At 42.9% G+C, this 27,742-nt stretch overlaps 1 protein-coding gene and 1 pseudogene across 1 annotated transcript in view; both read left to right on the top strand.

Annotated features, from left to right (window-relative positions):
• Nucleotides 1-206: 206 nt before the first annotated feature.
• Nucleotides 207-27,742, top strand: part of GABRA5 (gamma-aminobutyric acid type A receptor subunit alpha5) — an 86,333-nt gene continuing 58,797 nt past the window's right edge. The window contains exons 1-4 of the mRNA XM_065906393.1: nucleotides 207-292; nucleotides 13,615-13,736; nucleotides 14,554-14,621; nucleotides 14,723-14,943. Coding sequence (XP_065762465.1) covers nucleotides 207-292; nucleotides 13,615-13,736; nucleotides 14,554-14,621; nucleotides 14,723-14,943 — 497 coding nt within the window. The remainder of the gene's footprint in view (nucleotides 293-13,614; nucleotides 13,737-14,553; nucleotides 14,622-14,722; nucleotides 14,944-27,742) is intronic.
• Nucleotides 24,531-24,621, top strand: LOC136147715 (U2 spliceosomal RNA; annotated as a pseudogene).

Consider the following 27,742-nt stretch of genomic DNA (forward strand, 5'->3'; position numbering starts at 1 on the left):
TCCTGATATGGAGCCATGATGGACAAGGACAGCCAGGCTCCTTTCTGTATGAATTGTGTGTGTTAGCAGTGTGATTTGATTCTAGGAGCTGTTTGATGACAACAGTCATGTTTATGTTTTTTCCCCTTTCAGCTTCAAGATCAAGGTGGAGAAAGGAATAGCTCTTCTTCCAAATTCATCTGCTTCAGCTGTTATTCTTACTGGGAATGGACAATGGAATGTTCTCTAGCTTTATCATGATCAAAAACCTCCTTCTGTTTTGTATTTCCATGAACTTAGCCAGTCACTTTGGGTAAGTTATTGTCTATGCTTTGATTTTACAATTTTCAGGGCACAAGTACCTTTTAGAAACTTTGCTGAGCAGTGTATCAGCAAGCCCTCCTTGACCACCTTTGCAGTCCCATAGCCTTATAAGAGTCCCTGCCTTACCCCACGCTTCATTCCAAGCAAGGCTGCTCCAATTGTGAGGTCTCTGAAGTCAGTTAGAGAAAAGAAGCAGATTATGTTTTCAGAAGTGGAAACCGAAGATGGTTTCAGAGTAAGCTGTGTTTCTTCCCACTCAGGTTAAAGCAGGATTCAAAAGCTGACCTGCATGAAGGACATTTAATGCTTATTGGACAAAGCAGTGGGCAACATTCTTTGTTGTCCTTAGTTCCATTCTGTGACGGAATTTGCCTTTAAAGCCACGCCTACCCTAGGTGGCACTGACAAGGACTCCCAGTGGTCCTGACTTGAGCCAAAGGCCTTGAACTGTGGCCATCGGAATGCACACGCAGACACCAGAAACTGCATGTGTCTGATGATCTGCAGGACACCAGGGCATTTGGTGTTACCAGTGCCTTTAAGCTCTTTCATCTTGGCCTTTAGTATCAGTGTACTGATTCTAATAGTTTTTCATCAAACCAGTGATAACCCACGTTCCTGACAAACTTCTTATGAGGTGCTGACTCTGTCCTCTTCTTCCCAACATTGTTGTGGCTAATCACAAGGATTCTAACTTGAAGTTGGTGGTGTGTTTAGTCGATAAGTCGTATCCGACTCTTTGCAACCCCTTGGACCAAAGCCCACAAGGCTCCTCTGTCCATGGGATTCTCCAGGCAAGAATACTGGAGTGGGTTGCAATTTCCTTCTCCAGGGGATCTTCCCCACCCAGGGATTGAACCTGTGTCTCCTGCCTTGGCAGGCGGGCCCTTTACCCCTGAATCACCAGGGAGACCCCAACTTAAAGTTGGTGGAGTGTAATTAAGAAGTTACATTTTAGGACAGAAGTCGCCAAACACCCGTTATGTGACAATCAGTGGTGAAGGTTGCCCTTGTGTGAATCATGGAAGCATCCGCAGGGCGCAGTGGCTCTGCAATACATCCCCATGAGTTGGCAGGAAGGAGGCCCCTCCAAAGTCCATGACCCTCTCTCCTTGTTCTCAGGACATTTTCTGTACTTCTGACATTCCCAGGTCTGTACAGACGAGAAAGCAGAGAGAGAGAGGTCCATGCCCGTCCCCAGGTGTGTGGCTGGTACATGACGGCATGGGGCTGTGTTCCAGCTCCATCAGAGACTTGTCCGGCCCTCAGCACCGTGAAGGGGACAGAGCATGCTACCCATGCCCGTGGGACGGCCTCCTAGCCAGTCAGGGCGTTCCCTTGGGGCAGTGTCGGTTGTTATTCTTAACCTTGCTGCTCGTCTTGAATGGGTACTTCCCTACTTGTACCTTTGGTTTCCTTACCTGTTCAGTGAATGTCTTCCCTTCCAAGGGCTCTCCTGCTGCTAAATCTTCTAGGATTTAACCTTAGTGTTCCCACATACATCCTACATACATCCCTCCTGCCTGAGAAGTGTGTTTACAAGTGAAATCAAACACAATATTTTAAATTTCCAAGTTACTACATTAGGTAGGTAGTTTGCTTACTGATATATTGTATATATTTATCAATATTTCAGAGGTAAGAAATATGCTAGGATTGGAAACATGTATTTTTTTCCTAAGATTTTAGTCGAATATATTTCTGTGAATCTGCATATTCTATAGTCAAGAAGGTACTATGCTTACCTGGTGGATGAAAGTCTGAAGTATGAAGAAATGTGCATATGGAGTTTAACCATTAGAAGCAGCTGTACTTAATTTCTTACTCAATTTAATGACTTTCTGAGGTCATCTTCAAAATAGAGAGATAACTCTTAATTTCTAGAAGCTAATACAGAACGAGTAGTAGAATACCCCTTAATCTCCTTAGACAGTTGTTGGAGAAGTTTTGAACCTGTCAGATACAAGTTTAATAGTCCATCCTAAAATGACCCCTGCAGAAATTAATGAAACACAGAATAGTATGTGAAAAAGGAAAATATCCTTAATTCCACCACACAGATACAATCATTCTTCCCATTCTGGTGTGTTTCTTTCTATTGCTTCTATGCCTAGCTTTATACAGTTGGGATCATACTGTATTTTCAGTTCTGTGTTTTTGTGCTTTCTTCACACCAATACTTTGTTACCACAAGGTCTTAAAGTGTATAACGTAGAATGGACAAGTGTATTGCAGTGCATGAACGCTTTGTCATGGGCTACTTCCCTAGTTAGGGGCGTTTGCATTGTTTCAGACATTGAGTTGTTTTCCTACGTACCTGTGAACATATCCATCCTACAATTGCTTTAAGTATTTTAGAGCATTTCTATTAGATCTTTCTGTAAGTGGAATTTTACGTCAGCTCCCCTGAGTGCTTTTAGCTCTTGGTTTTGTGCGTCCAGTTGCTTCTGGGGACCAAGATCTGTAGCAAAGTGGGAAGTCAAGTAGGGTATGGTTTTCAGCAGAAGGCATCTTGACGTCTAGGGGCACAAGGCCCTATCGATTTCCCTTTTCATACAAGGCTCCTCTCACTTTGTTATTACTGTAAATGAGCTTAAGAATAATTTTATCAAATTGCAAAGAAAGTTTCAGAACACTTATTTGATTTAAAATCTTGACAAAATGATATCTATTGCAATATGCAGTGCCTATTGTGACACTGTGTGTTTTAGAGGACACTTATGAGCTGAGCATCATTAGCCCTGGCTTACAGTCAGGAAGACGAGAGGAAAAGATGGCTAAGTGGGGGGTTTACCACACTGGTTGTGCTGGGGTTTTGTCCTCAAAGGAAGCCTGCCGGGCGGTCCTGGGGTTCTTGTCTTGACTGCACACGGTTTTCAGGGAAGGTCTAAGTCAGACTGATCTATAGAGGAAGGGGGCATAATTTTGAAAGGAATTCTCTGCATCAGGGTAGAGAGAATTTTCCGTTCTGAGATTACAGAGAAAAAGAGCTTCGTAAGCTCTGTTATCTTCCTCCAAAGGAAGAGTTTATGTAATTTTGGTCTAAAGAAAGGTGAACAGGGAAGCATGAAAGGCCATAATTTGCACATTGTGGGACAAAAGAAATGTGGATACCTGTAAATATGTAAAGAAAATCAGACAACTGGTGAAGGGGAAAGAGAGTGATAGGAAACTGCTCTCAGTCAGAGAGCAGAGGAAAGAGGCAGGACGCTTGTGCTTCTGTGCAATACAAAATCATACACTGTTTGCGAAAAACGTGTGGAGCTGGTGATCAGGAAATTTGTATGTGGTAAGTAAAATGTATTTGGTGATTATATAAAATAAGATGAAATTGCTTTGAAAATATGAGTCTCATTTCTTCTCCCTTTTATTTTCTAAATTTGATCAGAGCCACCAGTAGCTCATTTTCAGTAGCCTTTGTAATTCTTCTGTTAGGTTATATAACAGAGCATGAGTCAAGTGTATAACAGAACAGAGACATATCTGACTGTCGGCCTTGTGTGATGTCACATTCAGAGGCATGGTATAATTTGAGAGATTATAGTTATTTTAACCAGTAATCACGCATACATGGTGTAAAGACACCAGCACAGAAATGATGTTTGCGTCAATGTAAGGTCAAAATATAATTTAATCTGAAGTTAGTTTATCATCATCTGAAAAATCATACTTTTCAGACTTGATTAGATCAGTGATAATTGTAAGATAGATTTGAGGATTATCAACTCAACTATATGGTAAAATGTGATTCATTTAATAATATTAAACACTTTTTAGAGGTTTATCTATTAGAAAGTAAAAAATGCATTAGAATTTTATCACATGGGTGCTATAATTCAAATAGTCTGGAAAACAGTATTCTATAATTGGCAATTATAGGCAGGTTCTTGTAGAAGTAGCTTAAGAAAAGGAACAGATAAGGTTCTTCTTTATCTGTCTACACAAGCATGCTAACCGGGACTGTTGGTTTCATGAAAAGGGCCTGTTCATACACGTTCTCAAGGACAGTTCTCTTCTCAACTAGAGCAGAAAGTGCACTCTCTCTGAGTCATTCACATACTCAGGATGTCTTTTTAAATGGCAAGAGGGAAATCTCCACATGGAAAGTTTTTCCTGCTCATAGCTGCAAATTCACAAGACCAGGACGAATGGTCATCACGACAGTTATAAAACCACAGAGCAGTGCTGTGAAGCGGATAGGACACTCATAGGTGAGAAGGCATTACATGGAGGCTGCAGGGATGGCCAGAGACCTCGCACATGGTAAACATCTCAAGTGACCAAGACCCTGTGTGAGCTGTTCTTAGTCACTCAGTCGTGGCCAACTCTGCGACCGCATGGACTGTAGCCCACCAGGCTCCTCTGTCCATAGGGATTCTCCAGGCAAGAAAATTGGAGTGGGTTGCAATTTCCTCCTCCAGGGGATCTGCCCTTCGACCCAGGGGTCAAACCCAAGTGTCCCGCATTGCAGGCGGATTCTTTACCATCTGAGCCACCAGGGAAGCCCATGAATACTGTAGAGGGTAGCCTATCCCTTCTTCAGGCGATCTTCCTGACACAGAATGGAACTGGGGTCTCCTGCATTGCAGGAAAGCCCAACTAAGACCCTGCTACAGAGTAATGCCAACACTTTTTTAAGGCACCAAAACAAAATATTTCCAAGTTACATGCTTATAAACTTAAACTGCTAAGCAAAGATTAGACGGACAGTCAGCCAGAGTTGACCCAGCCAGCCCTTCTCTGGCCATCAGCTCCAAGATGAGTAACTGGCTTGCTTCAAGGGGAGAAGGAGAATGTGGGCTTTGGGATTTTTTATACAAAGGTACAATTGCATAACATGCATATTTTAATTGGTGTGAAATTTCAAAGGAAAATATTAGAATCAAAAGTAGAATTCTGGTGGCAGCAACAATAGTTATAAGTGCTTACATGAGTACTTCTTCATTTCCAGAATGCATTTTCAAGAGAAATGTACTGTTTAATTTTCACAGAATCATCTCTTTGTAGGTGAAAAGAGTTAAGGTGATCGAAAACAGAGAAACATGTCTAAGTTTCATCACTGAAAAGTGGGAAAGTCAGGGTCCATCCCCAGGCTCGGGGCCTGGGCTAGCACCATCAATGCAGGACCTTCTCCAGAATGTCTGGATATTTAAGCTGCAATGAAAAGGGATAGAATGGGGAAAAATCTGTACATTGGAATCTTCTAACCTAGAACTCAAATAGCACTGCTCTAAAGATAGTCTTTTGTAGCCTGAATAAAATCAAATACAAAATATATGCTATGAAATATAATGTAATAGAGAGGGAACCATGTTATAGGAAAATTAAGTTGTACAATGAAACAGACTTTAGCAGTTCATTGAAAATTGTGTTTTATTTGCATTTATTTAACAATTTATCTCAAGATAAGATCAAAAGGCAAACCTAAAAATAAATGAAACCCAGGGCCAGTTCATTTTCACTTTTAACAACAGGAAGAAATTGGGCCATCACTCCATAATCAATTTAGTTCCTACTTCAGGGATGTAGGTATCATTGTGACAGAGGACAGTGAAGCTGCTCTTTGTGGCAGCAGTTACTAAGCCTGCCTGCAGCTCAAGTTTCCTAATCTCCAAGTGACAGTAATAACAGATCCTACACCACAGGGTTGATGTGAAGGATCAATGCGTGTATGCTAAGTGCTGAAACATGGCCAGGTAAGAAGGGAGTGCTAAGTTCAGTATCCTTCTGGGCGTTGTGACCAAGAAGCACCAAGGTTTGCTAGGCTCATGGGCTGGGCACAGCAAAGTCCACACGCTTAGTCCCGCTGGCAGCCTCCCTCCCGTGTAAGGGCACACAGTCACAGTTACAGGTTCTGGGTCAGGGTTTGGGCATTCGGCAGGATGGTGTCCTGCAGCTGCGTCAGGGTCTGCTGAGTCCTTCCTAGGTGCCAGGCACTGTTCTAGGTGCTGAGACCCTGTGATGGGCAGAGCAAAACCTGCCTTCCAGGAGGTCTCCTTCTGGTGCAGTAAGGAAGCACATACTTATCAATTGGGTCACAAGGATTGCTGTAAAGAGTAATTCAGAGTAGGAGGTAGTGAGTGCTGGGAGATGTACTCAAGCAGATGTCTGAAGAATGAGCCTATCTTGGTGGCAATGATCGGACTGTTGAGAGGAGCAGCAGAGGCAAGGTGATTGAAGAGGCCAGCCTGAGGACAGGAAAGGTGGGTGGGAGGCAGGGCCAGAGAGGCAGCGTGGGTGGGGATAGTCAGTTCATCTGTAGGCCATGCGGGGTAGCATCAGGACAAGCAGTTGGCCGTTGAAGGGTGAAATCTGATCCCATTGAGATGACAGCAGAACTCCAAACAGTAAAGCTGACTGGCTGTAAGTGGAGAGTAAACTCAGAGTCTGGGTGGGGAGGCTTAGTAAAGGAGGGGCCAGGAAAGGCAATCAAGAGGCAAAGGCAGTGCCCCAGGGGAGGGGCGTTTTGGCCAGCAGGATGGGTTGATGGGTTGCCGTGGACATGAATGAAGGCCTGAGAAGGTGGTGGGTTCAATAGCTGCTGTTGACAGCAGCGGAGGAGGCCACTGAGAATCATGAGTGCAGTTCTGGACCTGTGCAAGCTTTGTTAGATATCCAAGCGGCCAGGCAGGCCATTGGGCATACAGGTGTGGAGTCAGAGAGACAGAGTTTGAGACTGAAGACATGAACTTGAGAGAGATATTTAAAGCCATTAGATTGAATGAGATCAATTAGAGATTGAGTTTAGACTGAAGGAGTGTCTCTAGACAGCCCTGGGAAATGCCAGGTTTAAGGAGAAGAGGCCAGAGAAGTTAAGAAGAAAGAGACCATGTCCTGCACTGTAAGAAGGGGATGGGGTCAGCTGAGGGCTGAGACTGGACCCATGGGTTTGGCACTGGGAGGAGCAGCCACAGAAGATTTCACTGGGACCCTGGGTAAGGCAGGGGCAAGAGCAGGGCAGAGAGCCAGCAGAGACCTTTGAGCAGACAGATCTTCCGTGGGAGAGCCTCTCTTCAGATGAGAGGCTGAGGATGGTGCAATACCTCAAAGGGAATATAGGGTGAATGAGATACTTTTCAAAGACCTGATGTAGTTACTGATGGGACTAGTTAGGGAGGAGGGAGACCCACATGTAATAAGCACCGGGATGATTCATGTGCTTTATAACCACATTTGTGGAGCACCCATTGTAGCTGGGGGAAAGGAAGGGGATGAGTCTAGGGAAGTCTGGGGTCAGATGAGGGGGGTGTGGCCTGTAAGGCAGGCACCTGGGTCCTATCTTGCAGGTTGTAGGATCCTGAAACAGGCTGCAGTAGTGGGGACAAGCGTGGAATATCTACATGCAGGGTGGTGGGCAGGGGTGGGGTGGGCTTGAGCTCTGTCCAGAGAGTGATGGGCAGGACCATGGGCACTTTTGACGTGGAAGCCACCTAAGAGTTCTGGCATAAAGCTTTATGGACACAGCTTTATCTACATAAAGCACACGTGCCAACTGATCCATATTTTCCATCATAAGAGGAAACAATTTAATTGGAAATTTGAGTTTTATTTTCATGTCTGGTTATATCCACCATGGTATTTTTTAAAGTTTACATATTTTAGCATAGTTAACTAAAGTGGTTTGTAATGGAAATTTGAGGAAAACATCACAAAACAGTGCCATTTAGAGGTACTTATTTAATGAGCTTAAAGTAATGAGCGAATAAAACTGAAGATACTTCTCTCAGAAGTAACTGTATACTGGAGAAAGAATGCAAAAAGAAATGCAGTTCAAGAAGACAGACGAGCTGTTGCTTAAAAGCAATTCTGTTCAAGTCCCAAAGTAAGTTCACATTAAAGCTGGTCTGCAGATGCAATTATCTATACCATTTTATGGAAATCGAAAATAACTGTCAGCATAAGCAGAGATCACAAGAGATGCATCACATATTGCCATCAATAGCACCATTTGTGGTACGAGACTCAAAAGATTTTTCTTCCCCAGAAATGATGATGTAACTGTTCAACTTGAACCATTTAAAATACTGAAATAAGGAGGCATCATCAAGCATCACTTGATAAAGTAAAACACCTTTAAAGGTGGACTCTACTGCAATGTTATTATTACTAGTAGAGGCATTCACCCTGATAGAAAAGTTACACTGGAGTAAAGTTTCCTCAAAAACAAAAAGACTCTTATATTTGACGACTAATACAACTCTCCCCTTTCAGAGTAATGCATGGGTTCTACTGCAGGATTCACCCACCTTGATCCCTGGTTTTGGAGAAAGCGCACTTGGGATCCTGGTCCTGCTGCATTCAGATTCCTCCCTCCCCATTTCTCCCCAGCTCGAGTCAGAAGCCCTGCTGATGGCCTGTCCATCCCACCTCTGCAGCCCTGCATGTCCTGAACACTGGCTCTCTCCACCTCCAGTCTTGCCTCTGATAAGCCTGTCATCCCCGAGGTGCCTGAGGCCACAAGGAAAGACAGTGCCCCTGTTGAGAGGCTAGATCCTGGAGGTGGAGCTTGTCACCTGAAAATGCTGTGATTTGACCCCCACACAGGGCTCTTCTCTCTAGGGTTCTTACATGCCCACTGCAAATGTCAATACTTTTCTTTTCTTTTTAATTTTTTTGGAGTATAGTCAATTTATAATGTTGTGGTAGTTTCTGCTGTATAGAAAAGTGAATCAGTTATACTTATATCTACTCTTTTGTAGATTCTTCTTTCATATAGGTCATCACAGAATAATGAATAGAATTTCCTTTGCTATACAGTAGGTCCTTATTAGTTATCTGCTTTATATATAGTAATGTGTATATATTAATCCCAGTCTACCAATTTTTTTTCTTAGTGCCACTACTCACAGACCCCTTCCTTTGGCTTGAGACCTGATCTTCATGCTTGAAGGTTCAGGTCTGCTTTCCTTTCTTCTGACCTCATACAAAGCTTGATCTCTCTACTTTCGGGTCCTAGGATGCCCTGCATATAAGACTCCTGAAGCAATCATGTTCTTCAGGAATCCTCTGGGAACATGGCCCATTCTTTTAGACCCCAAGGTTAGGGATGCCACCTTTGTCATGTCACAGTTCCCGCCACAATGCCAGGCACACGGTCGCCATCCACAATGCCTTTGCTGAGCTGAGCTTCTGGGACAGTGAACCTCTGTGAAGATGTGATGGAGACAGGTGCTCTCTGGGGTCATTTGGAGTCACTTTGGCAGCTGGTTCACAGAGCAACCTGTTTCCAACTTAGCTATCTAGGTCCCTCTTAGAACAATCCCTCTCCCCTCTGACTTCACATGAAGATCACTTGGGGACCTTAAAAAATACCAGTGCCTGTTCCTCCTGGGTCAGTTAAGGCCGAGGCTCTAGGGTCTAGAAATCCGGAAGAAGCTAATGCAAAAGTCACAGGTTCAAATGCCCTGAAGACACCAGAGGTAAGACCACAGGGACAGGAGGGAAGTTTGCACAGTTACTGGAGTTGAGTCTAAAGTCATGCATGTTTTTGTTCTGAAAACTCTGCTTGTGAAGTAAACCACTGGTGGACCACATTTTTGGCTGCCTGTTCCCTTCTCCACCTCGTCAGAAGTCCCTGAAAGACCCAGACCCTTAAGCCTGGCGGGGCCAGTCACGGCGTCTGAGGAAGTCCTTCCACCGCCTGAGCGTTGGGTCCCACTAGTGTCCCTGCTCATGTCCCAACCATCACCTTCCCTCCTCAGCCGGGAACGTGGGGCTCAGCGTTCAAACTGTGTGCCTTTTGTACAGAAGATGTAAAAAACGAGGATATTTTAACATGAGTGGTTGGATCTGTATTTTTATTGTCCTATTTCTGAAACATCAGTAATATGAAAATGTTGCAGCTGTTTCATGGACGTTATTTGTAGTGGCATTATTTGTAGAAAACATGCACTAACTCTAAGAAAACAGTTCAAGTTTTCAGACAACCTAGTTTATTAATCCTGATACTGAAGGGAAAATCACCACATTTTTCAAGGATTTCTACTTTATATAAAATTGTCGTCAAAAATAATGGAGCTAGTCTTACTTAGTTCACAGAGTCTGCCTCCCGCAAGAACAGAGCCTTCAGCTTACCTTAGGAGTGGCGGTGCACTCACAGCTGACCTGAGGGCCGGCAGAGCTCTTTGGTTTTACCCAGACCCGTGAAGACGCAAGCTGAAGCCTGCTTCCTGCACCCCAGAGGGCTGGGGGTGTCTTGTGTTTCCACCGGGAGGCCTTGTGGATTTGCTCACTGAATGGAACTGCTCGCTGAAGGCACAGCCCTGTATTTGTGTGCCGTTTTGTTTTCCTAGCCCAAATGGAACAAGGCAAGCTGAAGTCATTGTGTATCAAGGGCAGTCTGTAAAATTATACAACTTGATATGCATGAGACAGTTCACCAGGCCACTCTGAGAGTCTCCTGTATGCTGGCACACCATTTGCTTTCAGTCGTAAGGGGAGGCCTTCCTCTCCATAGCTGTGAAGACGGTGCGTTTTATAGCCACGAGTTGCAAAGGAATGGTTTCTGAGAAGGATCTATGGACTGAGGAGGACTTTCCAGTTGTTCATGAGAGGAACCTCTACTCCTGCCCCGACAGGCATTTTTCAGGACTTCTAAAGAAACTATCTGTGACATCCTAGGCCCTACCTTCAGTAAATACAGAGAAGAAATCATGGCAAATCCCCAGACGTGGCACCTATTTTTTTTTTTTAAGTCCACAGATAAATGCAAGAAACAGTTATAGCAAAAGGGGGCAAATACTGAAATTCCTGCAAGGGTGTCTAGGAGGCAGTGCTCCTGGAGACATGATGGGACTAAATGATCTGTGGCCATCCCCATGGTCTGTCTTCTGACAGTCAAGGCTATTCAGAGCAAATATAATTTAAGAATATATTCATAACAGATAATGCAATAGTTCTTAAAATGTACTTGAAACATTAAGGTATGCTTTTTCTTTTTTTTTGATTGTGACTTTTATGTTTTTTATTAAGATAGAATTGATAACATTGTGTAACTTGGGGTATGTAACATGTTGATTTGATACATTTATATATTGCAGTGTAATTACCATCTTAGCAGTAGCTGACACCTTTGTCATGTCACATAATTATTGTCATTACCTTTTTGTGATGGAAACAAGAGCTAGCCTCTTATTAACTTTGAGGTTTATAACATAATATTATTAACTAGAATTACTTCGTTGTGCATTATTCCCCCAAATTATTTTTTTTCTAGTTGCAGGTTTGTAACCTTAAACAACAACTCCCAAATTCCATCAGCCTGGCCCCTGGTTACTGTCTGTGTCTACAAGTTGGCTTTCTTAGATTTCACATACAAGTGATAGCTTTTTTCTGCTAGTTTGCATGCTGTCACCTCTCTTCTCAGTTAAAGAGCCAACGGGACCTTCCAAAAATTGGACACCTGGACAAAACCTAGAATTGAGTAACCAAACTGGTGATTGTTGTGAGCTTCACACGAAGTGGATGTTGAGGCCAGAGTTAGTTTGAGCAATAGTTGCTCTGTTGTTGCTCAGCTGGGCCCATGCACAAACTTTCTTTCATAAATTTGGAGGACAAGGTTAAGGCCCTTCATTCTGACATTAGATTTTCAAGGCTGAGTGCTTTGTCTTTCTTTGTGAAACTGCAATGGATGTCAGAGAAAAGGGAATTCAGTATTTTTAAATACTAAGTCACAGAGTAAAGGAAAAAAAAAATGTATCTGTGGGCTCCAAAGGTACATAATTCAGTCTAACAGGACTGGATTTTAGGTTGTTAGAACTTCAACTATATGCGTTTTAATGGTGATGAGAAAATTAGATCCAAAGAGCATTATAGGCGTTCATTCAAAAGGGAGACACTTTAGGCCATTAGAGGATTGATCTGTTTAGACGCAGTCGGTGAAAATGACCAATTTTCAAGAAGCGGGTGGGGCAGCACACATCTGTGCTGCCTGAGAACCTCCTGCTGATGGCGAGGTTCGGCTTTCACTGCAGCTACTTCAGAAGAGAACGCGTGTGTGCAGAGTGGGGCCTCACAGTGACACCAGAGGGGCCCCAGGAGCCCCCTGTTCTCCTCCCAAGTGCCAGGGGTGCTGACTTCATGGAGCCACAGCCGGCTCTCAGCAGGATGAGTTCCCCTTGAAGCCAAGCCAGATGGCAGGTCAGGTTCTTGGTGATAACACACATCTTGCTATCTGCATGTCTGAACAGGTAGCAATGGATGGACTTCTGAGGTGGAACCCGTGATGTTCAGGTGTTCAGTCATCTTCTAGATTGTGGCTTTCTTTCCCTGCTGATAACTTCTTCAGCTTGCCCACATCTGCTCAGGGCCGGTTCTCATTTCCACCTACTCCATTGGCATACATGTTTTTTTGACACAAGACTTTTGAGGCCTGAATAAGTGTGTTGCTGAATTGTACAAATTAGACCATTCTTCCTGTGAACCACCCACTCAATAAAACTTGGGGTTTTATTGTAAGTTGACATGTTGGTCACAGAACACTGTGCTCCCTGAGTCTCTGCTCTGGGGCCACATCACCTAAAGTCAGGGTTTTCAGCCTGGGTTCAGAGCTTCTGATCTGACTGAGAGGAGCGTGCCAGCAGCCGGCAGAGCTGATGGTGCGGAAGCCCACCACCGCCCCCCACCAGTGATCCACGCCAGCATAATGCTCACAGCACAAGTGGTCGCAGTCAAGAATGCAGGAAAATGTGGGCCCAGCAATCTTACTTTCAAATTAGACAGAAACTGTAATGTCCCCTGGTATCCCATAGCCCATTGCAGTGGAGTAACTAACAAAACGAAGGCTCAGTTCTCTGTATTTGAACCAAACTGCTGAAACGCCCCACAGGTGGGTGAGGTGCTGCCAGTCCACGTGCAGTGACTAATATGCCTTAAAAATGACTGCAGCATCAACTCAAAGAGTTCTTCAGAGTCTGGGAGGCATGGAGTTTGATTTGATGGGTGACCAGCCCAGAGCCAGCATTCTCAGACTGGCTATTCAAGATTTAGGGCTGTTTAAGATATTCAATGGAGAAGCAAATGGCAACCCACTCCAGTATTCTTGCCTGAAAAATTCCATGGACTGAGGAGCAGGCTACAGTCCATGGGGTCGCAAAGAGTCGGACACAACTGAGTGACTTCACTTTCACTTTAAGATATTCAAGAATAAGGATTATGTAAGCAAAACAGCCTGAATGGTACAGGAGATCATTCTTAGATGTCCTCCCTCCAAGACAAGTCAACATATCATTCCCCGTTTCTATACTTTGAGAACAAACTGTAAGAAACAGTTAACAAAGTCTAAACTCCTTCTCTTGTTTCTCTGTTAAAAAGCTTTTCACAAATGCCAACCAGCTCTGTAAAAGCGGAGACCGATGACAACATCACGATATTCACCAGGATCCTGGATGGGCTGCTGGATGGTTACGACAACAGACTGAGGCCCGGACTCGGAGGTGGGTGTGGGCCCTGCTGGGGCCCTCGAGGCCCAAGGCACATTGTTGCTTAAACCCAATCTCAAGCCTACGTTTGACGTGATTCAAACAGTTCCTCAAAGGGCTTCCCTGCTAGCAGTTTGAATTGGTGGTGTTGCCAAGGCTGCTGCATGTTGTCATTTTCCAGATGCAAGAAGCCAGGGGAAGTGGTCTCCCTGAAAACTCCTTTTTCTCCCCAGATTATGGTAACATCCATCTGGTCCACTTAAGGAGAAACCACTTCTTGGGTGATACTGAAGCTGAGGTTGCCCTATGTTAGGAAATACTTTATCATCAACCTCATACCCTCCTGTCTCTGCAAGTCCTTTTCAGAAAACTACTTTTAGTGCAAGTGTTCTTTACACGTTGCATATTACAGGTTTAATTTTTCACTAGAGCCGTAATCAGTTTTTACTTTGACCCTGTAAAGCTGATGAAACTAAATGAGTAGTAAAATATGCTGTCAGGGTGCAGCTGGCTTGACTGTGTGCTGAGAATCCCGTGCGTTTCAGGCGTGTGCAGGGCCCTTGGCTCCACCAGCTTTGCATGTGTACATCTGAACCTGCTCCGTTAGGTGAGGAGGACCCCCTAGCAAATCCACTCCCAGAGGAAAGTGTTTAGTCCTTCTTCATTATTTGCATTTTCATCAGGGACATTTACTTAAACCATGAGTTGACCCTCCCTCCTTTTTGACAAGAACAGTCCACTAGGCGCCCTGACCCCGTTTACTGCACCCTGAGTTATGTCCCCCTGAGCTGTGAGCTGAGGCCCTGACGAGGAACCTGTATCTGTGTTTCAGAGCGTATCACTCAGGTGAGAACGGACATCTACGTCACCAGCTTCGGCCCCGTGTCCGACACGGAAATGGTGAGTTCGCTTGCGGCCGGTCCGGACCACTGTAAACCCTGCCGGCGCCGGCCGCGGGCTGCCCCCGCTGACGGTCCCTTGGTTGCCTCTCCTTGGGCTAGGAGTACACCATCGACGTGTTTTTCCGACAAAGCTGGAAAGACGAGAGGCTTCGGTTTAAAGGGCCCATGCAGCGCCTTCCTCTCAACAATCTCCTCGCCAGCAAAATCTGGACTCCAGACACGTTCTTCCACAACGGGAAGAAGTCCATCGCCCACAACATGACCACGCCGAACAAGCTGCTGCGCCTGGAGGACGACGGCACGCTGCTCTACACCATGCGGTGAGTGCAGAAGCGGGCTAGTTAGGGGTGTGTGTGTGTGTGTGTGTGTGTGTGTGTGTGTGTGTGTGTGTGAGTGTGAGACGACGGCACGCTGCTCTACACCATGAGGTGTGTGCCGCCGGAGGGCGCTCTGTGTGTGTGTGTGTGTGTGTGTGTGTGTGTGTGTGTGTGTGTGTGTGTGTGAGTGTGAGACGACGGCACGCTGCTCTACACCATGAGGTGTGTGCCGCTGGCGGGCGCTGCCGTGCAGAAGCAGGCTAGTTTGAGGGTTTGTCGTGTGTGGGTGTGGGTGTGTGTGTGTGTGTGTGTGTGATGGGTGCTTTTTACCTTCTGACTTGCCTGTACTGATGTCCATGCCTGTACTGATGTCCATGTAGATTATTTCTTTGGGCTACTATGACTTCATAGTATTTATCCATACTTGTTTGTTTGATTCAAGATCAAGGGCATCTTTAGAAAAGTGGTGATGTAAGTTAGGGAAAATTGAACAGATTTTATTTTAGAAGTCTAAGGGGACCCCTTTTTTGTTGTGATCGTCCAGTATTTTGAAGTTTTAAAAGTCTATTTATAGTATGGTTTTATAACATTTCCAGCACTGAGGTTGAATTTTAGCATTTGTCATTTAAAATGATCATTAGTCATTTTTTGAAAATTCTGAATTATTCATTGCATCTGAATAAATCAATAAATTGACCAGTGAGAAAGACGCCTTTATAGCTTTTCAGCTTCCATGGTGGGTCTAAGTAGACTTTAGAAGATATTTTTAAATTAATGAAAAAGAGAAAAGGAAAGAAAAAAGCACAAAATCCAAGTTTTTAAAAAGGTACATTCATTTGGTAGCTGTTATAGATATTTTCTATCTTAGTTATAATTATTCACAATAAAGTTTATATTTAAAAGGATAATTGTAGTGGAAAATAATGTTAATACAGTCATCTTCAAAGACTGCATGTCCTAACGTAATTCTGAGGAACGCTTTGGCCTATTGTGTCCCAAACCTGTTTGACAACAGGCCATGATTTTTCTTTTTTTTTTTTTTTTAATTTTTTATTTTTCATGATTTTTCCTATACCAACCCAGTAAGGATTCTGATCAGTGATGTGCACACACACCTTGGTGTTTTGTTCCAGTCTTTACTCTTCCTTTTTCCCTGCATTGATCTGGAAGGTGTTTCAACCATAGATGGGGATAGGAGTTGTGAGCATCACATCAATACCTGAACATCACATCAGTGCCTTTTTCATGCAGAAAGTATGTAGAAAGCTGAGGAATATCTCAAGGACTGACATTTAGTCCTCGGTCGTCATGCTATGGAAAGGAAGACTGGGCAGTGACACCAAGAGCGCTGTGTTCAGCCTGTGAGCAGAGAGTAGTGTGGAGTCCTGCGTCCTGGCTGGGACTGGGGTCCCCCGCAGAGGGGGCCCTGGGTGGGCCTCCGTGCACCTGTGTTATGTTCTTAGGTTAAAAATACCCCAGTCTGCATAGATTCTTGTCCTTGATTCACACCTGGCTCCTGCCCTGCAGAGGTCAGTTGGTCCATTGCCTAAGACAATGGGATGCTTTTGTCCTGCGCATGGCTGCGTGGACAGGGCAGTGAGATAAGCCTCTTGTCCAGAAGGGGAGGAGGCAGCAGAGGGGCCCCTTACCAAGTGTCTGCACCAAAAACCTACCAAGTACGTGCAGCCCTTCAGTCCTCAAACAGCCCAGCCAGCTAGGGGACACCATTTCCACTAACCAACAAAAAGATAGAGGTCAGAAATGTTTGATAATCAGCCCAAGGTCCCACAGCTATGAAGGGGGTGGTGGCAACAGGAATTTGAATTCTGGTATGAGCAATTTCCTTGTTTAATCCACCACATTTGGTAATCGGAGGGATGCAGCGTTATTAGACATGTAATGGCCTTCTCGCCTTTGTTAAAGTGTCATGCCCAGAAGGAAGTGGTGAGAACCAGAGCAACTTAGCAATGATTTAAATCCCATGGACTGAGGATCCTGGCAGGCTACAGTCCATGGGGTCGCAAAGAGTCGGACACGCCTGAGTGACTTCACTTCACTTCATGCAGAGGAAGCCTGCTGCTAATGAGCTGCAAAGTTGATAACCAGTTTTGTTTTTCAGTCTTATACATGTGGAAAGTAGAACGAGCTACACTTGAAAGCATTAGGAATTATAGTATGATGCATCTGTAGCTATTATTGAGAGCATTTTAATCTACAGATTTAGCAGAGATGGTGAGATGGCATTCCTAACTCGCTAGACAGAGCACAGAGCCCCACCCAGGCCTCACCCCGTCGCTGGGCCCTCAGAAGTGCAGCCCTTCTGTCTCGCTCCTTGGTCACTCCTACCAGATCTTATAAAAGCAGCGGTACACTGTGACCCAGTAATTTCCATGTAATGTCCGTCTTAAGGAAACAGCTAGGAGTAAGGACTAAGATTTACGCACAAAGGTTTCTACTATCATGTTACTTATGATACCAAACACTGGGAAAAATATAAAAATTCTGCACATTTTTTCAACTAAAATTGTATTTAAAAATTTTTATTCAGACTTTGGATCTAATAAAAAAAGATGAAACATGAACATGAAGTAGAAACTAGGGTTCATATCCTACACTTTTAACCTGAGATATATATTGAGAAATATTTGAAAAGTACTGTTACCAACTTCTGAAAAGTAACTCTATAGCGATTATTGTACATGGGCAGGATTCATTTGTGTAAAATCCCCACCATGCTCCTGAAATCATTTAAGGTAATATTAAAAGACGCACACAATTCAGATGGATGAAATTCCTTAGGTGATTCCAAAGAAGCTAAGGAAACATAAGCTATTGATGCCATTTGCTCCAAAAATGTCTTCTAAAAAGCCTTTGGTGCTTGCCTAGAGCTGATCTACAATTTCAGTTCCAAAGAACTTTCTACCACCTATGCATAATCTGTTTATAGGATCTGATGATAAAAAGGTAAGTCCAAAGAGAGCCACAGACATTTCCTGTTGGACAATCAAAGAGAGGACCCTTAAAATGCTCTGCAATTTCCTTCAGGATGATCTTGTAGCAAATAAAAGTGATAGGTTTTACAGAGCCATACCCAGAGGTGTACTGTGGATGCCAGGCCAGTGGCCCGGCATCTTTAAGGGGACCCCCAGCGCAGCAGTTTCCGTGGGTTGTTGTTGCCAGAGCTGGGGAGAGAAGAGGCACAGAATGCAGAGCACGGCTTCTGTCCACCCAGGGACCGAATTACTGCCCTTTTGGCCGGCCTCGCTAATTACCTGGGGTTTTTCACTGGGTGCAACTTCAGATCATCATTGAGTGAATTTTGATTTCACTCCCCTGCAAGCTCGGACATGACCACAGGAGGGCATGTACCAAACCTCATGACACATTTTCTTTATAACAGGTGAGCTGGGAGATAGTGACCAGCTCTCATCTCTTTCCTGCATCCCTTCTGAAGGTGCAGACTTGTGAGGACCACACAGGGCTCAGTTTCCTGGTCTTTGGGTCCTTGACGGAAGAGCCAGTCTCTCTAGTCTGTGGTGCAGGAAACCTCAGCAGGCAAGAAAGCACTGACAAGGAAGCGGGCCTGGTGGTATCACGTGGTGTCAGAAATCCTGGCTGCAGCTGGACCTAGGATCACTGTGTCCACACCGTGGGCAGGTGTCTGAGACTGCCGTCGTGGTCATACAACGCCCCGCATTGGGGAAAAGGGCCCTGGGCAGAGCAGAGTCACTCTGCATTATCTCTTTGGCACACTATGCATTTCCCTGTGCTGTTTTTATTTTGAGAAAGGCATATTTTTATGATTGTTTACACCCCGTTTGGATTTTCATTATTAGTAGAAATCATTGCTTTGAATCAGAGCTATAGGAAGAGAAAGGAGCATGGATTTTGGAGGCAGGCTCACTTAAGTTCAGATCTTGACTTGATCATTTAGTGGTCATGAATACATGGCTGTTTTACTTTAATCTCTTTGAACCATTGTTTGTTATTGTGTATTTCTTACTTTCAGTACCGTGTACCTGCAGGCTCTGAGAATGTGTTTGAGAACATAATCATATATACAGCTATTCCTTGAATGGCCACTGGGAGGCAACGCAGTCACATTTTTGCATAGTGATTGGCAGGGACCATTTAGTATAAGTAACTTACTTGAATGAGATTATGTACATGTGTACGTGTGTTTGATTTATGGGTAATGTATTTGAAGGAGATTATACATATATAACTAGAAGTTTGTAACTTAAGCACTGGTATGTGTTTAAGAATGTCTACATCACTACATGTAATACCATTGTCTTTCATGACCCCAGTAGATATATTGGCCAGATCTTGAAATTTTTAAGATAACGTTTATTTTAATGATTAGAATCAATGCATCATTTAAATATTTGTAAAACAAGGAAAATCACCAAGTATGGAATACAGTTATGACACCGAGACCAAAGAAAATCTATGTTGACGGTTTGGTCTGTATCGCATGTATGTGTCCACATGTGCGGGCACACCCGCATACACGTGTGTATATCTGCGTGTGTCCACACATGCTCTCCTATAGATATTGAGTGGTCTCATTCTCTGAAAATTGTTTTGTAAATAGCTTTATGATCTAAAGTATATTGAGCGCCTTTTTCCGTCATTGAACATTGCTCTCAAGTTTGTGATCTGTTACATCCATCGGGTCAGTATCCTGTCATTATATAGTCCCTAAAGAAATGCATGTCATTTTAACTTTTTTCCTGTATGATAAAAATTGTAAATGCAAGCACATAATTCTATCCATTGGATAAATTCCAGGAACTGGTCAAAACATAAGCCTTTCAGTACATATTTCCATGTTACTCTGTAAAAACTACCAAACTGCCTCCCTCCAACAGGGGAGGAGGGTTGGTCCCTGTTACTTCCTGGCTGACATTTGACCTGTGGAGCTGAAAACAAAGCAGCGGCCTGTTTTGCTACATGGGCTGTGATCAGCAATAGAAAAGTGCACGTGTGACAGTGAGTCTGAGGTTATATCACACCAGCCTTCTTTCCCTGCGGGAAACACATCTCAGTGCAGCCTGTGAACTGACGTGACCGAAGACGACCTCTCCTCCTAAAAGAGGGCCTGGGGACCTGGCTGTCCTGCGCCGCTCCCACCTCCGTCTCCCCGTCAGTGTCCACCTCCAGCCTCCCTCCTTTTCCTCCAGCACCGGGCCCCAGACTTCCCCAGATTGCGCCCCGAAGCCTCCTGCTCTCCAGCTTGCTGGCCCTGGCGTATCTCAGGGTCCCCACTCACAGCCCCTGAGTAATCTTGCCTGGAGCGTTTGCCACCTGCATCTGACGTCCCTGTTGAACTTTGGAGCATCTTTGGGGAAGGGCCTATGTCTTGATCATGCATGATTCTTGTGATTTCTTAGTCCATGGAGTCTGGAGGGCTCCTGGCCCTGAAGAGGAGTTTATGTTTGTGAAGAGTAAAACATAGTGACTGGAGAAGGAAATGGCAGCCCACTCCAGTATTCTTGCCTGGAGATTCCCATAGACAGAGGAGCCTGGTGGGCTTCAGTCCATGGGGTCACAAAGAGTCGGACATGACTGAGTGACGCACATACACAAACCATAATGAACAAAACACCTCCCTTAATCTGGGGTATCTCACTGCTCAGCCCTTAGTTTGACAGATTTGGAAGGGAGACCTGGAAAGTTCCCCCAGACATGCTCAGTGCTTAAGTCTCTGCCAATTTTTTATATGGATTCAAGTTTATGTTTGGCTAACAAATTATACTTTGGGGCCACATGAGGCCATCTTACTACAGGTTTCTTGGATACTTGGCTTGAAAACGTGACTGGAATTATCCTGGGTCAATTCGCTGCAGTTAATGTCGATTTAGACCATTAAATTGGATTACTTCATCCTTTGCAGATGGACAACTCCAGCACATTTTTGTCTTCTTAGATTCTGAACCAACAAAAGCTGTCAGACACTCACTTCTAGGCTCCTTCCACTGTGCTCTTGTGGGCTGGAGTCTCGGGCTTCCCTGTCCAGGCAGGGACTCTAAGCTCAGGGCCACAGCTCCCGCAGTCTTGAGGAATCTCTATGACCTCTCTTTGGATGCAGTGGGTGGGAGGCGGTGGGCGGCAAGTCCCAGGCAGCTGCTGGCTAGTGACTTGGTCTTAGACCCATCCCCAGCCTCATAAAGGTAAGGCCCAGACCCTGAGTAATGTTGAACGGAGAGCACCTCTTGACCTGGGCTGCTAATTGCTTTTCAAAAAAACTATGTAGCCTTTTTTATGTGCCAGACACTTTAGAAATATAAAGCCATCTAATCCTCAAATCACCCTAACAGCTTGGTACCATCATCATCCCTGTTCATAGATGAGGCATATGAAGCAGATGAAAATGAATACACAGGCATTAGCCCATCAGTAGAGTCCAAATGCCCAACTCACCTACCTGCTATACCTACTATATCTCCAGCAGGTGGCGCCCTACCCACTTGCATTTAGGGGGAATGGGCTTAGGAGGGCCTTGTGTGAAACCCAAGGGAAGCTCTGGTCTCACCGAAACTCATTCAGGGAAAGTGAAATGCTGCATTTCTGGACAGTGTTGCTATGAGATGACTTGGTGTGTCTGCGACTGACCTGAGGTTTCTCACAGTCAGGAAGTCCGTCCTAGCACCACACCCTCACTGGCACACAACTGGTCTGTACCTCCTGCCATGCCACGGGGACGCCAGGGTGCTGACTCTAGAGCTGAAGGGCTCCTGGAGAAGTGCTTGCGTCTCCTCGCCTGGGGAAACATGAAGGGTCCTTCTAGGATGCTGAAATTGGTGTCTCATCTCAGACGTAACCTGTGCATGATCTCATCTCACGCATAATCTGTCAGATGGTGAAGAATCCGCCTGCAATGCAGGAGACCAGGGTTGGATCCCTGGGTCAGGAAGATCCCCTGGAGAAGAGAATGACTGCCCACTCCAGTATTCTTGTCTGGAGAATCCCGTGGACAGAGGAGCCTGGCGGGCTACAGTCCATGGGGTCACAGAGTCAGGCACAACTGAGCGACTAACACTGCCACTTTTTGCTTCATAAATATCAGACAAACACCTTGCGGATCGCATAAATCAGAGAGGCCACTGCCTTTTAGTTACGTGGATAATGCCCTGAGGATTTCTGTGTTAGCCCTGAAAAGGATTATGCACGTGTCTGATGTTTATGGAGAAGAATGAAGGCATCGAGTCCTTGATGCTAAAGATATTTCCCAAGGGGCATGGGATCATGAGTTTTGGGTTTTGTTTTTCCTGTAATTGTACTTCCTCATACAGTAGCCACTGTATCTTGTTGTTAATTTTAAGGTTAAATAAATTTGAGAATTCAGCTTCTAAGTCATACTGGCCATATTTTAAGTGGTCAATAGCTAGCGTGAAGAAGGGATTCCGTATCGGACAGCACAAATATAGGCTGTTCGTATCATCACAGAAAGTTCAGGTGGAAACGCAGCCTAATCCAGCAGAGCTGAAATGTTTCTCAGGGGTCGTACTTTTCCACTGGCCCTGATGGTTGTACACTCAGCGCTGTGGCCAGCAGTAGCCACCTTTCTGCTCTAACACACACAAAGAAGGGACGACAGAGGACACCGAGAATCCTCGGACCTAAGTAAAATTTTAGAATAGCTTTGAAAAAGTTAAAGCCTTTATGATACAATCTTTTTAAAACTGTATTTTTATATAGACAAATACATATGTTTTCTAGTCTTATCAGAATAATTGACATGTAATGCTGTGTAAGGTTAAGGCGTACGGCGGTTTGACTTGATGCCTTATGCATTGCACCATGATGACCACCCCCATGTTAGTAACACCTCTGCTGGGTCACATAATTACCATATCTTTTTTTGTGGTGAGAGAGAACATTTTAGGTCTATTGTCTTAGCAACTTTCAAACCTGTCATGCAGTATTACAACTCTAATCACCATCCTTCTACTTTAGATGCCTAGAACTGATTCGTTCTTAACCAGAAGTCTGTACCTTTTTACCAATATCTCCCCAATTCACCCACCCTCCAGCCCTGGTAACCACCAGCCTGCTCTCATTTCTGGAAGTTTGGAGTTTTAAATTCATACAATATTTGCCTTTTTCTATCTGACATAATGCCTTTAAGGTTTATCCAAGTTATTGCAAATAGAAGCATTATCTTCTTTCTCATGACTGAATAATATTCTCTTGGATGTGTAAATAGGAGTATATGTCACATTCTCTTTTTCCAGTCATCCAGAGATGAATACTTCGGTTGTTTTTATAACTTATCTATTGTGAAAAATCCTGCAATAAGCATTGCATGTAGTGCAAGTATCTCTTAGAGTTAGTTTTCATTTTCTTTGGAAATATTCCCCAAAGTTAGATTGCTGGATCATATGGTAGTTCAATTTTTAATTTTTTGAGGAACTTCTCTTTTTTCTGTAGTGGCTATACCAACTTACATATGCACTATCAGTGTAGGAGGACTCCCTTTTTTCCACACCCTCTCCAAACTTTTTATCTCTTATCTTTTTGATGATAGACATTTTGATAGGTGTAACGTGGTGTCTCACTGTTGTTTTGTTTGCGTTTCCATAGCAACTAGTTGTTGAGCATCCTTTCATGTACCCGTTGGTCTTCTGTGTGTCTTCTTTGGGAGGATGTCTTTTCAGTTCCTCTGCCCATTTTGAAAGTTGGATTTTTTTTCTTTTTTTGCTATTGAGTTGTATGAGTTCTTAATATTTTTTGGAAAGTAAACTCATATCAGATATATGACTTGCAAATATTTTCTCCCATTTTGTCGGTTGTGCTTTCACTTTGATGATTATTTCTTTGGTTGTGCAGAAGCATTTTTGTTTGCTTGCTTTTCTTGTTACATCTAAAAAGTGGTTGCCAAGACCAATGTCAAGGAGCGTTTCCCCTGTGTTTTCTTCTAGCAGTTTTTTCTTTTCAGGTTTTATGTCTAAGTCATTGATCTGTTTTGAGTTAATTTTTATGAATAGTGTAAGATATGGCTCTGAGTTCATTCTTATGCATATGTTTATCCAGTTTTCCCAACACTAGGTATTGAAGAGATTATTCTTTTGCCAGTGAGTATTCTTGGCTCGTGTATGGTATATTAATTGACTGTATGTTAGAAGGTTTATTTCTGGACTCTCAATTCTGTTCCATTGATCTGTGTTGCTATATATTTTTTTTCTTTTTTTTCATTTATTTTTATTAGTTGGAGGCTAATTACTTTACAATATTGTAGTGGTTTTAATTTAAGGCAGTGCTATACTGCTTTGATTGCTATGGCTTTGTAGTATAATTTAAGTCTGGAAACATAATGCCTCCAGCCTTGTTCATCTTTTTCAGGATTGCTCTAGCTATTCAGTGTCTTTTGTGGTTTTATACAAATTTTGGGATTGTTTTTGTATCTCTGTGAAAAATGCCTTTCAATTTTAAAAAGGATTATATTGAATATATAGACAATCTTGGGTAGTATGGACGTTTTAACTATTTATTTTTCTGATTCATGAATGTGAAAATTTTCCATTTGTTTGTGTCTTTTTTAATTTCTTTCTTCAAAATCATGTTCTTTTCAGTGAAGAGATCTAATCGCTTCTCGGCCTTTTAGCTAAGATCAAGTGTAGTATCAGTGAAGAGATCTTTCACCTCCTTGGTTAAATTTATTCCTAAGTATTTTATTGTTTTTTTGTGCTATTCAGAATGAGATGTTTTTATTTTTCAGATATTTTGTCATTAAGGTATGGAATTGTTCCAATAAGTTTTTGATGGGGAGTTTTTAGGTTTTTCTATATATAAGATCATATCATTTGTACACAAACACAATTTTCATTCTTTCCAATGTGGTGCCTTTTATTTATTTTTCTTGCCAGATTGTTCTGGATAGAACATGTAGTAACTATGTCAAATTAGAGGGGTGAGAGTGAATACTCTTGTCTTATTCCTTATATTAGAGGAAAAGCCTTTTAGACTTTCTCTGTTGAGTGTGAGGCCAGCAGTGGTCTTATCACATGCGTGTGCTAAGTGGCTTCAGTTGTGTCTGATTCTTTGCAACCCTATGGTCCTCTGTCCATGGGATTCTCCTGGCAAGAATACTGGAGTGGGCTGCCATGCCCTCCTCCAGGGGATCTTTCTGACTCAGGGATCAAACCCACACCGCTTATATCTCAAGCACTGGTGAGCAGGTTCTTTACCATTAGCGCCACCTGGCAAGCCCCAGTCTTGTCATATATTGCCTTTATTACATTGAGACATACTGTATACTGAAATTGTTAAATGTTTTTATTGTGATGAGATCTTATTTTTATCATGGAAGGATGAATTCATTTTCAGTGAATACTTCTGTTAATTGCAAGATCCTTATCTTTTATTCTATTTATGTGATTGTTGTTGTTCAGTCACTAAGTTATGTCCAATTCTTTGCAACCCTGTGGATTTCAGCACACCAGGCTTCTCTATCCTTCACTATCTCCCAGAGTTTTCTCAAATTCATGTCCACTGAATCTGTGATGCCATCCAACTCTCTCATCCTCTGTCACCCTCTTCTCCTCTTGCTCTCAGTCTTTCCCAGCATCAGGGTCTTTTCGAGTGAGTCGGCTTTTTGCATCAAGTGGCCAAAGTGTTTCTGTGGTGTATCATATTTATTGATTCCTTGCATCTCTGGAGTAAATCCCACTTAATTATAATGTATGCTCTTTTTAATATGCTGTTGAATTTGGTTTGCTAATATTTTGTTATGAATTTTTGCATCTAGATTAACTAGGACTTTGTCTAGTTTTCATTATAGTATCCTTGTCTGGCTTTGGTATCAAGGTGATGCTGACCTTGTGAAATGAATTTGGGAGTGTTCTTTCCTCTTCAGTTTTTTGGAAGAGACTGAGAAAGATTGTTTTCATAGTTCTTTTACTGTTTGGTAGCATCCATCAGTGAAACCATCTGGTCTTAACACTTTTCTTTGTTGGAAGATTTTTGATAATGATTAAATTTTCTTGCTAATTTTTCATCTGTTCATACTTTTTATTTCTCCTATAACAATCTAGGAAGGTTGTATATTTCTGAGAATTTATACGGCTCCTCTAAGTTATTCAATTTTTTGGCATATATTTTATGGTTTTATGATTCTTTGTATTTTGTGATATTAGTTGTAAATTTTCTCTTTCTTCTCAGGTTTTATTTATTTGAGTCTTTTCTATTTTATTCTTAGTCTAGCTAAAAGTTTGTCAATTTTGCTCCCATTTAAAAATAAAACCCATTAGTTTTTTTAATCTTTGTTATTTCCTGGTCTGTCTTTTTGATATTTCTGTTCTGATCTTTGTTATTTCATTCTTCTGCAAACTTTGGGCTTAGTTTGTTCTTTATCTAGTTCCTTGAGGTATAGAGTTAGGGTATTTATTTGAGATCTTTCTTTATTTCTTTCTTTTTTCTAGTTGAGACATTTGTACCCTTTCCTCTTAGCATTGCTTTTGCAGCATCCCATAGGATTTTTTAAAATTTATTTTTAATTGGAGGATAGCTGCTTTACAAAATTGTGTTGGTCTCTGCCATCCATCAACATGAATCAGTGATAGATATACCTATGTGTCTTTCCTCTTGGCCCTCCCTTCTGCCTTCCCCATCCCACCACTCTCGGCCTGCGCTGAGCCCCAGATCGAGCTCCCTGTGTCAAGTAGCAGTCTCATGGACCGTGTGATTTCCATGTGGGAATGTGTATGTTTCAGTGCTACTCCCTCAATCTGCCCGCCCCTCCTTCCCTGCTGTGTCCACACGTCTGTTCTTGATGCCTGTGTCTCCTTCGCTGCTCTGCAGATGGGTTCATCAGTACCGTCTTTATAGGTTCCATATATTTATGTGCATAGACTGTATATAGATTCCATATATATATATGTGTGTATATATGCATTAATGTATGATATGTTTTTCTTTCTGGCTTACTTCACTCTGTATAATAGGATGTAGGTTGATCTGCTTCATTAGAACTGACTCAAATGTGTTCCTTTTATAGCTCAGTGATAATCCATTGTACATATGTATCACACCTTCTTTATCCATTCATATGTCACTGGACAACTAGCTTGCTTGCATGGCCTCGCTATTATAAATACTGCTGTGATGAACATTGGGGTATGTGTATCTTTTTCAGTTATGGTTTCCTCAAGGCATATGGTCATTCATGAGATTTTTGGGTCGTCTAGTAGTTTTATTCCTAGTTTTTTAAGAAATCTCCATATTGTTCTCTACAGTGGCTGTAGCAGTTTGCATTACCTTTTCTCCAAACCCTCTCCAGCATTTATTATTTGTGGATTTTTTGATGATGGCCATTCTGACCAGTGTGGGGTATGATACCTCGTTGTACTTTTGATTTGCATTTCTCTAATAATTAACAATGTTGAACATCTTTTCATATGTTTATTAGTGATCTGTATGTCTTCTTTGAGGAAATATCTGTTTAGGTCTTCTGCCCACTTTTTGATTTTTTTTTTTTTTTTCTGGTGTTGAGTTGCATTTGCTGCTTGCATATTTTGGAGATTAATCCTTTGTCAGTTGTTTCATTTGCTTTTATTTTCTCCCATTCTGAGGGTTGTCTTTTCACCCCATTTATAATTTGCTTCACTATGCAAAAACTGTTAAGTTTAATTAGGTCCCATTTGCTTATTTTTTGTTTTATTTCTATTACTCCAGGAGGTGGGTCAGAGATCATCTGTGCTTTATGTCAAAGGGTGTTTGGACTATATTTTCCTCCAAGAGTTTTATAGTTTCTGGCCTTATATTTAAGCCTTTAATCCATTTTGAGTTTATTTTTATG

This window comes from Muntiacus reevesi, chromosome 15, assembly GCF_963930625.1.
Source record: "Muntiacus reevesi chromosome 15, mMunRee1.1, whole genome shotgun sequence".
NCBI classification, from domain to species: Eukaryota; Metazoa; Chordata; class Mammalia; order Artiodactyla; family Cervidae; genus Muntiacus; species Muntiacus reevesi.